Here is a 12890-nt window from a genome sequence, read left to right on the forward strand (position 1 = left end):
AAAAGCAAAACATAAAATAATGGCGCAGGCCTGGTCCTCTCTCGTCCTTCATGGTCGTCGCTCCAGTTTTATATCCTTCCATCTCCTATGTGGGACTCGAGACCAGTGGTGGGGCGCAGGTGCAGCTCATCTCCAATCACTACACCTGGCCTCCCTCCTCGTTCCCACATCTCTCGGCCCCGCCCAACTCGTCACATACCCCCATCTCCCCTCGCAGGCCGGGGTGTACCCTCGAGACTGCGCTCTACTCCCCCCCCCCCCTCCCTCCGGGGGGGATCGCTCACGGGGACCTGCGGGAACCCGGGGGTAGGACAGACGAGGCGAGAGAAAAGGAGATGGAAGGAAGAGCGACAGGGACGAGAGAGGGGAGAGAGAAAAAAAAAATCTGGTTCCCAGACGCACTGCTGCTCGGCCCTCCACCAGCTGGGTGATCTCCTCCGCGGTGCCTGACGGTGGCACTGGACGGCCCTCGGCGGACGACACGACACTCCTCCGCCGCCCGGTGGACGGTGACAGCTCCTCCGGTTTTGGGCAGCCGGCAGGAGTCCCCCGTACCCTGCTCCTCCCCATTCAGGCGGACGGCAGCAGGCTCCGGCTCTCTGGCGAACGGCGCCGACTACTCCGCTCCCTCACGGACGGCAGCCGCCCCTCCATATCGTGGGCGGTCGGCAGCGAGCTCGCCCGTCCCCGGCAACTCGCTCCAGCCCACCACCTCGAGCATCCATGGCGGCACACACCTCTCCAGCTCGATGGCACCGCGGATTCACCACAGCGGCGAGGGATCTTCAGCAGCACGTCCCTCCTTCTCCCGGGCTTCGGCACCACTGTAATGATAAAAACGTCCTATTCATCGGGAAGGAGGAGGCGGGAACCGGCGGACAATCAAAACATTTTAATAATTCAAAATAATCACAAAACAGCGCACCAGCCCCTCACGGACGACTGGTGCGTATAAATAAAAACCAAAACATAAAATAATGGCCCAGGCCTGGTCCTCTCTCGTCCTTCAATGTCGTCGCTCCAGTTTTATATCCTTCCATCTTCTACGTGGGACTCGAGACCGGTGGTGGGGCGCAGGTGCAGGTCATCTCCAATCACTACACCTGGCCTCCCTCCTCATTCCCACTTCTCTCGGCCCCGCCCCACTCGTCACTATAATATATAACTTTAAATTTCTCTTTTTACTACATATACAAATCCCAGCACATTGGGCCAAAATGCAATTGTGGAGTGTAAATAATATTGGCCTGGTTTTTGTATTATCTTATTTCTGTGTAGATCCTCCTAAAGCAAAGCTGACTGTGGATCCTAAATGGACAGAGTTTTTCCCAAGTGAAAACATCGAACTGAAGTGTGAAATTGAAGGTGGTTCTTCAGGCTGGACCTTCGAGTGGATAAAAGATACCTGGACTTCAGAAGGCGACAGTGTCCGAGCAATCACTGTAAAACACCCTGACTCTGGAAAATATTCTTGTAGAGGAAAACTCAAAAACAGACAAGTAACAACCCAACAAAGTAATGCATTTCAACTGAATGTCAAAGGTAATTTCAATAATACAAATGATTTTGATTAAGTTGTAGAACCAATTATGATTTATTTGTTGTTGGCAAATGCATTATTAACAAAACAAGCTTGGATATATGCTACAAGTTTCAAAAGTCTGGGGTCAGTAAAATACAGTAAAAATACAGTAAAACCGTAAAAAAAAAAATATTAAGAAAAAGATTGTTTTCTACTTGAATATATAATATAATTTATTCCTGTGAGTCAAAGCTGGATTTTCAGCATCATTACTCCTGTTTTCAGTGTCACATGATCTTCAGAAATCATTCTGAAGTACTGATTTGCTGCTCAATTAATATTTCTTAACATGGTAATAAAATTGTAAATAGAATTACTTTGTTCATAAAACAAAGTAATCTTTCTCTTCTTTTAGATCTGCCTGAACCAAAAATCCAGTCTGATTGGACAGAAGCGTTTCCTGGTGAAAAAGTGTATTTAGAGTGTGTGATTCAAGGTGTTTCAGAAAACTGGAACTATATGTGGTTCAAGGACTCAAGAAGAATCGTCTCCAGTGATGAAACAAACATAAAAGGGAACACTCTCACACTGTCAGTAAAGTCCAGTCATCACGGGGCCTATGAGTGCCAAGCTGAGCTGCAGGGCAGAACGGTGTCTACTGCAAGAAGCAAACAACATTTGTTAACAGTCCATGGTAAGAATCTTTTATTGTTTAGCTTAAAGAACATGTCATGGTTAAATCATAATCTGTTGCATTGTGAAATACAGAAATTAATAATAATAATAATAATAATAATAATAAAGTCTAATTTCAGGAAATAGTTATTTAAAATTTTTTGTGCTGTTTGTTTCCAGCTTCAGGTTTAAAGTCACCATAAAAAAACAACAACAACAACAACAACAGTACTTATACAGTATTTAAGTATTTCATTAGAAATGATTTATCCGTGCACATTACTATTTTTTTTTAAGTTCATTTGCTCTTGTGATCTTTAATCAAATACATTAACGTCCCCTCCCCCTCTCAACAAACAAACATCTGTTTTCTTCATGATTTCCGAATCTGCAATGTATTTTTTACTTTGTGATGATGTGTGGCGTGAGAACACCATGGCTTCAGTTTAAGAGTGTGACTCGATCATCTCTTCCTCTTTGCCACTAGTTAATGCATGAAATAAACATGAATGAATATGAGAAGTTATGTGGTCTCAACTGCAGAAAGATGGCAATACACTAGGGGTGTGTGACTAGTATAGGTACGAATGGTTCCCGGACAAATTCAAAATGGAAGTGATCATCCTTATCCCCTTGGAGTGGGGACATTGGAGTGAGCAGGGCACATACGTTCCATTATGAATTCATTAGGAATGCACTTGGAAATATAGTGACATCATTATCTTCAGCTGGGATGTTCCCGTGACAATACAGCATGTGTCCGTTAGCAGATTTGCCAATGGACACAGACATAAAAACAATATACATTTTATATATTTTAAATGTTGAAAAGTAGTTCAATGTTGAAAAAGCATATTTTCCATGCTAGACCAGCCAGTGTGCATGAGCAGTCCTAAGCACCCATCTCAGAAAGCTGACTGTTTCTATAGCAACCAGGACTTCTAACAGCAGCTGCAGTTAGACAGACACACTGACTTTACCGATTAGCGTTTGTCTCTTTACTCAGGAAGAGGGGCTTTATTCGATAGAGCAGCCATATTGAGCATTTCATTTTTTTCCAATTCAAAATTATATGAGTGACAAGTATTGGGTATTCTATAGTATTTGATTTGCCATTACGATTAGTCAGATCACCTGCCAATCAAACTGCAGTGGAAGGGTGAAATCCCTACCTAGATTACAGAAGCCGTTTCAGGATATACATACCAATACAGAAGAAAAACTATCGAAACTTCAGTTTCATGCCGACTTTAAGCAAATGTTTTTTGGTGTTTCCTTGAAATCATATGTACAAATTGCAGTCACTTTATTTTAAGGTCCAATTCTTGTTAATAACAAACCATTAACTATGACTTTTGCCTGAACAAACTCCTAAATTGCTGCTTATAAATAGTTAAAGAAGTTGTTAAATTTAGCTATTGGGTAGGATTAGGAATGTAGAACTTGGTCATGCAGAATATGTTCTTCATAAGTACTAATAAAAACCCAATATGTTAATAATAGTTATGCTTATAAGTAACTAAGTGAGAATTGGTCCCTAGACTATTAAGTGTTACCTAAATTGTCTTTAAAATACTTTCATAAAGGTTATTTATAAATTATAAAGAAAAGTGTATGTTTTGTACAATTCTAAATTACATTGTTATTTATCTGTGCAGAACTGCCTCAGCTGAAATTGTCAATAGAGTCTCAATGGAATATGTTTTACCCAACTGAGAAAGTGACTCTGAAGTGTTCAGTTGATGAAGAGTCAAATAAATGGGGCTATGAATGGTTTAAAAACAGAGGTTTGCTTAAAAAGGATAAGGACATTTCCTTTACTGGAAACACACTCTCCATCAGCTCAGCAAAAGCGGGTCATTCAGGACAGTACACCTGCAGAGGAAAACATCTGACGAGAACAATGGTGACTACAAGAGAAACTGAAGCTGTGCAACTTCGTATTCAGGGTAAAACTACTTATGATATTCTATGATTAATATATATAAATGACAAGTGACAGGCGCCAAGAGAGTCCTGTGAAAAAGCTGTTGAATATTTTTACCTGATTTTAAAAAACATGATTTTCTATGAATTATCTGAAAGAAAGAGTTACAGGTGCACTGTAAAAAATTTCACGTAAAATCAACAGTAACTTACTGGCAACAAATAGCCAGCAAGCTTCAGTATTTTATTCCACGGTAATATTACTGTAAACCTGACTACAGTAGTTCACAACATACTGTATAATAACTTACAGTATATTTATACTGTAAAATTAATTACAGTTCATGTTTTTGCACTGTATTTTAAAATACTGTAAAGTTATTATGCAGTATAATTGATTACGGTAGTTTTTATATTCACATATACTCATCTATACACAACATATAACTAACTACAACCTGTTACATGCTTAAAAAAGAATGAAATATAAAGGCTTGTATGCAAAAAAAAATTCACACAGTTATATTACTGATTATTAAATGTCACGTAAATTATGACAACACTCAGAAGTCCATTTAAAAACTTTTATTACAATTTAATTCATTAAATGGTAAAAACACTCTCCAGACTTGACAGGGCCAATGCAGATCCCAGGTTTTTGCTGCCTATAGAGAACAAAACACAAAAATTAAGTTGCACTACAGCTTGACCGACATCAATGTGATAAACAGACTTGAAAATGACTTACCTCTTTATTAACTCATCAGCACGCTGCAATGTCGAACAACATACACGCTGAAAGAAATGAAAAACATATTCAACACTGCATAGACCTACACAGAGATATTCGTTTCACCATGCATCCCCAGATGTGGAAGTGAAAGAACATTCCATAACCTGGCATGTCATATTAACACCACTGTGTGATTTGTCAGCACTTGGTGTAATCACTGCATGGTTACGATACATATGTGTACGAAGGCCAACGGCAGTTTTGAAGTTACATGGACACTGAAAAATCCACAAGATAATCTATAGTTTGCAAGATTCCTGTGTTCCTTAGCAAGTCTGACAAATTCTGGAATAGACTTTACAGAGTAATGACACACTTTGCAAGATAAAGGCATTTGTAATCTTATTTCCAAACAATTTTAACTTTAGATGCAGTACTTACCCATCCACATCTGGTGACTTCACCAATGATTTTTACCTGTAATACATAGAGAAACATGGATCAGTTAAAACATAAAAAGGTTACAAAACAATTCCAATATATAGAATCAAATTAAATAATTTGAAAAGAAAACAAATTTCAAAGACCAGAAATGACAAGCTATCAACTTAAATGCAACTTAAAAATAGCACAAAAAAAAACTTAACATATAATTTAAGTAAATCAAATAATTGAATGCTAGTATTAATTATTCAACCTGTGCATTTAATTTATTACTTGTAAAAAAAATGGCTAATCTATTAAATTATTATTATTTATTTATGTACCTATTACAATTAATTTGAGATCTCTTGGTGTCCTAACAGAGACCCGATTTCGAGGGAGAACCTGATTTGTCACAAATAAGAAATAAGAAGCACCCAAAGTGACAAGAATACGGGGATTATAATAGCCATTATCGTGAATATCAAACAATATCAAATATACAACTAAATTATCCGCAGTGCGTTGGCAGTGGCTGTATTCAGATATTAATGCACTTGAAGAAGTTAATGAAAACGAGTGAGCAAAATCATGGGAACGTCTGGTCTGAAGAAGGACTATACCGAGACGAGGGAATTAATCCGGTCCGACTTTCACTGCCTGTGTATTCACTTTAAATGTATACATCGGTTGTACTCACGCAATAAATGTATAATATGACTGAAAACACTGTGATTATCCCTTCAAGTCGTGCATAACATTAGTGTAATAGGTCGATTTCGAACATAGCTTTAGGTTTAGGCGCGTAAGGCCTCGATCGCGACAGGACACACGCACACGGTGTAAGTTACACACAAATGTTCAGAAAGAAGAACATTTCGATTACCTTGTTCTAAACTTGAAATTATTAACTAACATTAACAGAAAACCTTGTGATAATTAATATTTGGTTAACGTTAGAATGTTTGTGTTACAGACTACTATCAAACTCACCACCGATTATTTAGTGGTAACGTTAAAACGAATATCTTCCCTTTGGGGTGAAATACACATCTTTAAGATATTGAATAAAATTGTATATCTCACCTGACTGGTTCTCGTTGGTCTTGTTCATCCTCAAAGGCTCAGAAAATGAATTGGAAAATGAGTGCAGGCTGACGGTTTAGATGATTGGTTGCCAGGTATATCGCGTACGATTCCGCTCTTTATGTAATTAGTGTGTTTAATAGAAAGCCAAATAATAATATTAAAAATATATCATGGGAATTGATTTAATCTATTTACCTAGCCTATATTTTTGACATCTACATCTCTACAACTACCTCCCACCCACAAAATTGTTGGCTATAACCTATGAGATTAGTTGGGTTTTGTGTCAAAATCTGGGAACCATAAAGATACGCAATTAAAAAACACCCACATAAATCATTCAACTTTTTTTAACTATATGCCAAATGCCTTAATATATGGGTTACCATATGAAACGATGTATTATAAAATTCCTTATAAATAAATATATAATTAATAAATAAAATTCCTTGTAAATTGGATTATTACTGTCATCAATTTAACAGTAATATAAGGATTACTGTAATTATTTTCCCACTCTATTGTTTTTTCAAAGAATAGCATAAATTGACAGCAGCTGTCCTGTAAATAGTTTCTACAGTAAGACAAAGCTGGTAATACAGCAATAATACTGCAAAAGTTATAAAATTGACAGCAACTTACTGTAAACTGTTTCTACAGTAAGCTTTCTCTGATAATACAGCAATAATACTGTGAAAACAACAGAAATCGTTTACAGTGTGCCTTAAAATGCATTCCAGTGAAGAAGCTGTATCAGTGTACAGTGTTTCATGTCTGCATTTAAAGTTTCCTGTCCACTCTTCTCGACAGCGGTCAGACACTATTGGCAGCATGAGTCAGTTCATTTAGTTTTGGATAATAAATAATAAAAAGCACATGCAATTCAAGAGAGTTTTTGTTTAAAAGTGGTTGAGTGTTTTTAATTTTTAACCTCTGTTGCTTCTAGACATCAAACCAAAACCAACCATCACAAAACATGTGTGGTTTGAGTTGTTCTACACTGAGGATCGAGTCCAGCTTCATTGTAATATGCCAGGAGTAGGTTGGGAATACCACTGGTATAAAGGCTCAACCCTTCGGATCACACATCCAGAATTGACCATAGATGCAGTATCTCTGTCTGACCGTGGTAATTATCACTGTAAAGCAAAGAGAGGAGACTTCTCAGTGGACAGTGAGACTCTACAAGTGCGAGTTCAGAGTGAGTCCATAATTTACCTCTTTATAATTTTCTATTATGTAATATTATTCCCATTGTGAATTCACTGAGTCTACGATGCCTCAGTAAAATTCCCAGGAAATGCATGAACATCTTAGGATTAGGTTCTCTATTATGTATTGTTGTGTATTGCACAGTATTGAACTTCAGGATCTCAAGCTACGTGCTTTCAACTATCTTTTATCAACAGTTTACTTCCACTTCTTCATGACATATCTGTGCCCGCTGGCATATAAGCAACACCTACTGTTCATGCATGTATCTCATTATACCACATATATCTGACCTCATTCATCCTCCATTTTGTTCTCTTCTTTTAGAACCGCCTGAACCACAAATTCAGTCTGATTGGACAGAAGCATATCCTGGTGAAAAAGTGTATTTAGAGTGTGTGATTCAAGGTGTTTCAGAAAACTGGAATTATATGTGGTTCAAGGACTCAAGCAAAATCGTCTCCAGTGATGAAACAAACATAAAAGGGAACACTCTCACACTGTCAGTAAAGTCCAGTCATTACGGCCACTATGTGTGTCAAGCTGAGCTGCAGGGCAGAAAGGTGTCTACTGCAAGAAGCACACAACATTTGTTAACAGTCCATGGTAAGAATCAATTATTGTCTAGCTTAAAAGACATGTCATGGTTAAATCATAATCTGTTGCATTTAAAATACATTATTTTTTCTTATTTTCGAAGACCGTTAAATGGATTTAGCATAAATCATAACTTCATGCTTGTATAATAGTTTTATGTTCTTTAAATTGTCAACATTGTTTGTTTTGTAATTATTCAATATTGAGTTTTACATATACAGAAACATTGTTAGAAAAAAAAAAAAAATGTTATGCTGTTTATCTGTGCAGAGCTACCTAAACTAAAACTGTCAATAGAGTCTCAATGGAATATGTTTTACCCAACTGAGAAAGTGACTCTGAAGTGTTCAGTTGATGAAGAGTCAAATAAATGGGGCTATGAATGGTTTAAAAACGGAGGTTCGCTTAAAGCGGATAAGGAAATTTCCTTTTCTAGAAACACACTCTCCATCAGCTCAGCAAAAGCGGGTCATTCAGGACAGTACACCTGCAGAGGAAAACATCTGACGAGAACAATGGTGACTACAAGAGAAACTGAAGCTGTGCAACTTCGTATTAAAGGCAAGTAAAACTGCTTTTGACATGATATTCTATGAATGATGCACATGAAAGCAATAATGACAGGCACCTTAAACTTCAGTTTAATGAAGAAGTTGTTTATAGTATATAATGTGTTTTAATTTGCATTGTCCTATATCAGTGTACAGTTTCCTGCCTACTCTTGACAATAGCTTTCAGAGGTCAGACACTATTAGCATCATTATTAGCAGCAACTAAACAGCATTTCCAAGGAAAACTTTTTTTTACCCAAGCGAAAAAATAAAAAGTAAGTGAAAAGTGCTATCGATGGAAAGGCAAAGGATGAGGAAATTTCCTTTCTTGGAAATCCTCTCAAAAAAAGCGAGTCATTCAGGACAGTATTTCTGCAGAGAAAAACATTTGCATAAAAAATTGAAAGAAACTAACAAAAGAGTTCAGATAGTAAAATCCCAGGTGCCTTAGGGCAATAAAAATGTCATTTTGTGCTTTCCATAAACTCAAAAGATTATTTTGTCCTATTTTGAAGATGTATGTATTTCAATAAAATGTCCATCCATTTGGATTACAAAGATTTAACAAAAACTAACACACTTAATGTGATGCATATTTGCTAGTCGCCCATAAATGAAATAAGAAATTAGATTTAGATTTTATATGAATTAATATTAACACGTCAACTATTTTTTAAATACAGAACAACATACTCCGTTACTAATGAAACCTTGGTTCCCTGAGATATAGGAATGAGTACCATTTCCATAACAATCCTGCCAAGCTATGTCAGAGAAACAAGCAATATTTGACTCGCCTTAAGCACCAAAAGGGGTTCAGAGGGTCCATGTTATCAGCGGGATAACTCTGCAGGAGGCAAAAGGGCCAAACTCACCAAGGTCAGCCTGCCCTTAATTAATTAATTAATTAATTAATTCAGGGAAGTCTCCATTCAGCCTAGGCCCTCAGGGAGGGCCAAGAGCGTACAGGAATAGGTCAAAGCCTAAGAACTGGTTCTGCCCTTGGCAGGTGCCTGCCTACTATGCAGAAAGGACCCGTGCTTGTAAGGCCAGGACATCCCAATTATACAACCTGGCAAAGGTAGACAGCGGGGCCCAGCCAGCCGCCGCACAGATTTCTGCGCTGGACATACTGCTAGACCAAACCCAGGATGAGGTTATGCCTGTGGTGGAATAGGCCCTTAATCCCATAGGGTATTACAGGCCCAAAGAGGAGTATGCTCCATCAAAGCCTACAAAGAATTGTTCTGACTGCCTAACCAGGGTAGAACACTAATCAGTGTAAATTCTCAGAGCCCTGACAGGACAGAGAAAGTTCAACTTTTGATCATCCTCCCAGGAAGAAAGCACTGATATGGTTATAACCTGTGCTTTAAATGGGGTGGAGAGCACTTTAGGTATATAACCATGCCTTGGCTTCAGGATGACCTTGAAGTCGCTGGGCCCAAATTCAAGGCAGGTAGGGCTCACCGAGAGTGCCTGTAAGTCTCTCATTCACTTGTCCAATGCTAACCCTAGCAACAGGGTGGTCTTGAGGGACAGTGGGAAGAGATTGGTTGATTGTAGCCATGCCCTGTTCCAGCAACTGGAGGTATTTCCAAGGTGCCAGAGCAGCCACACAGGTCTGATCCACCTTGATACAAAGGCTTTTGTGATGGCAAGCTTGGGGTAGAACCCTTGGTTTTTAGCTAGTACTGCAGTGGCCTTATGCAAAGCAGGCCCATGTATATCAGCGGAGATGTAGAGGCCATGAGGCCTAGCATCTTCTGAAACATCCTGAGAGAGGAGAAGCTCCAATTTTAATTGAGGCTGTGAGCTATTGTATAGCCAGTGCACGTTCTGGCGCGACTACCACCCTCATTGAGGTTGAGTTAAAAAACTGCTCTGAGAAATGCGATCCACTGGCAAGAAAAATCCGTGGTGGGGGCATCTTTCAGATCCAGAGAAAAGAAGCAGTGCCCTCGGCACGCAGGATATGTGTGTCCTTGCTCCAAGGTGGGAACCAGGCCACTGAAACTCAGGTTTTTTGAGTGAACTAAGTGGGTAATCTCTATTTGCAACCCTTTACAGACACCTTGTTAATTGAATCACCATAGGCTAGTAAAAATTTTTTGTTGTTTACTCGCCAGACTTAAGAATTCAAAAGGAATGCAGTTTTGACAGGAAAATACAACAAAGAATATTGTTTACATGTAGCGTGTCAATTCTCTCTCTGTCTCTCTGTGTGTGAGAGACAAAGGGTCATGAGTCGTGAACCTTCGCACTTGAGTTTACAGTATATCAAATAAAGGTGTGTTGCACATCCATTCAGATGAACTGAAAAACAGCACAGATTGCTTGATTGAGAGTGAAACTGAAGTGCTCAGTCAGAGTGTCTTCTTATCCCCAAAACCCAATCTGACACTTGAAGAATGGCCTGCCAGGCCTGGGCCCATGTGGCAAGAGGTAAGATTGGTTCAAGTAGAAAGTTGCTGTTTGGGGGTCTTGACTCTCATGATAAGTGAAAGAGGATTTTCTTCTCTCATTTTGAGTATGTTTGTGTTTTATTTTCCCCGCTATAACAGCGGCTTGTTGTCTGGCCACATGAATGGGGCCCTTGTTTACAACAGACATATTTACAACAGAACAGGGTGCTTGGAGGGATACTCGAGGCTGCTTGAGGGGTGGTTCAGTTGCAGCAAGACTTTGCCCTTTCCTCTCCCTGTTCTTTAAATCATGGTGACAGTGGACTGTGACCATCATCAGCGTGCAGGGGAGACCTACACATGATGTAATAACATCCCAACATTTGAAACAACTCCGTCAAAAATATGCACTTTAGAAATTTGTTCTTTGAAATATTCTCGCCGAATGGTGGCAGGAGAGAAGCTGTGACCACTGCCATTGAAGGCCAATCCAGCCAATCCATTGGTTCATTTTTAATTCACTGCACAAACCAATGGCCGTGTAGTTACACTGTATTATATATTTTTTTTTAAATGCTTCAGCTATCAGAGAAAAATTACTTTTTCCCCCATAACACATTTGCGACACAGTAAAATTGAATTATCGATACGGAACCAGGTTTATATATTTATCATCATTAAATTTGTTAAATATGTCAATTTATTACATGTAAACCATTCAATAAAGCATATATGTTTTAAACAAGATTCATGCAAGTTTTAAAGCTAGCCATATTTAAACCATGCTTATACTATTTTTTTATTCAAAATTAAGATATTTATGCTCATTTGAAATAATTCTAATACATACATCTTGAAAATATAATAATGTAAAGATTACCTAGAACATCAAGCATCTTCAAATCAGCTATTTGTTTGAATGTATTCCACTGTTTCTAATTGTACGTCTGTTGCTCTTAGACATCACACCAAAACCAATCATTAACAAACATGAGTGGTTTGAGTTGTTCTACACTGAGGAGCGAGTCCAGTTTGATTGTAAAATGACAGGAGTAGGTTGGGAATACCACTGGCATAAAGCCGCAAAGCCTCTGATCAAAAATTCAGAATTCACCATCGACGCAGTATCTCTGACTGACACTGGTGACTATCTCTGCAAAGCACAGAGAGGAGACTTCTCAGTGGACAGTGAGACTCTACAAGTGCGAGTTCAAGGTGAGTTAGACTTGTCTGAACATATAAACTACCTCTGCGACCATTTCATTTACAGGATATAACCAGTGAACTCAACGAGTTTAAAACGATAAATTTCCATGTTAAAGGGACATGTTCACCCAAAATAACATTACAATTTTGTAATTATTTCACACTCATTTCATGTTGTTTACAACTGTATGACTTTCCTCTTCTGTGGAACACAAAATACATTTTGATATTAATTAAACATTTCAAAAGGCTAGCAATAGCAAGCTAGCTTTGAAAGCTTAAGATCCCACCATTCCTGCAAATCACTCTCCACGCCTCCTTCAAAACACATAAACATGCACAGGAGTTGAATGCAATGTCAATTTACCTCATGTCCCATTGACCTAGACACGTGCACATATAGACATCAAAGGGGGCTAAAGCACATGCCCTTTTTATTTATTTTTTTTCTTTTTTTTTATTATATAAATGAATGTGTGTGTGTGTGTGTGTGTGTGTGTGTGTGTGTGTGTGTGTGTGTGTGTGTGTGTTATCAGGGCTGCCAACTTTTG

General features: G+C 38.6%; 1 protein-coding gene and 1 long non-coding RNA gene across 2 annotated transcripts in view; one reads left to right on the plus strand and one right to left on the minus strand.

Moving 5' to 3' along the window:
* The window catches only part of LOC113070267 (titin-like), a 126496-nt gene that overhangs the window by 41975 nt on the left and 71631 nt on the right, over window positions 1-12890 (plus strand). The window contains exons 4-7 of the mRNA XM_026243498.1: window positions 1279-1542; window positions 1938-2216; window positions 3856-4146; window positions 7315-7569. Coding sequence (XP_026099283.1) covers window positions 1279-1542; window positions 1938-2216; window positions 3856-4146; window positions 7315-7569 — 1089 coding nt within the window. The remainder of the gene's footprint in view (window positions 1-1278; window positions 1543-1937; window positions 2217-3855; window positions 4147-7314; window positions 7570-12890) is intronic.
* On the minus strand, window positions 4694-6499 carry LOC113070268 (uncharacterized). The gene is made up of 4 exons (XR_003279893.1): window positions 6366-6499; window positions 5298-5333; window positions 4872-4918; window positions 4694-4788 (listed from the first exon to the last, which is right to left on the minus strand). It is a non-coding gene; the product is annotated as an uncharacterized LOC113070268 (long non-coding RNA).

This window comes from Carassius auratus, unplaced genomic scaffold (genome assembly GCF_003368295.1).
Source record: "Carassius auratus strain Wakin unplaced genomic scaffold, ASM336829v1 scaf_tig00003633, whole genome shotgun sequence".
Classification (NCBI taxonomy): domain Eukaryota; kingdom Metazoa; phylum Chordata; class Actinopteri; order Cypriniformes; family Cyprinidae; genus Carassius; species Carassius auratus.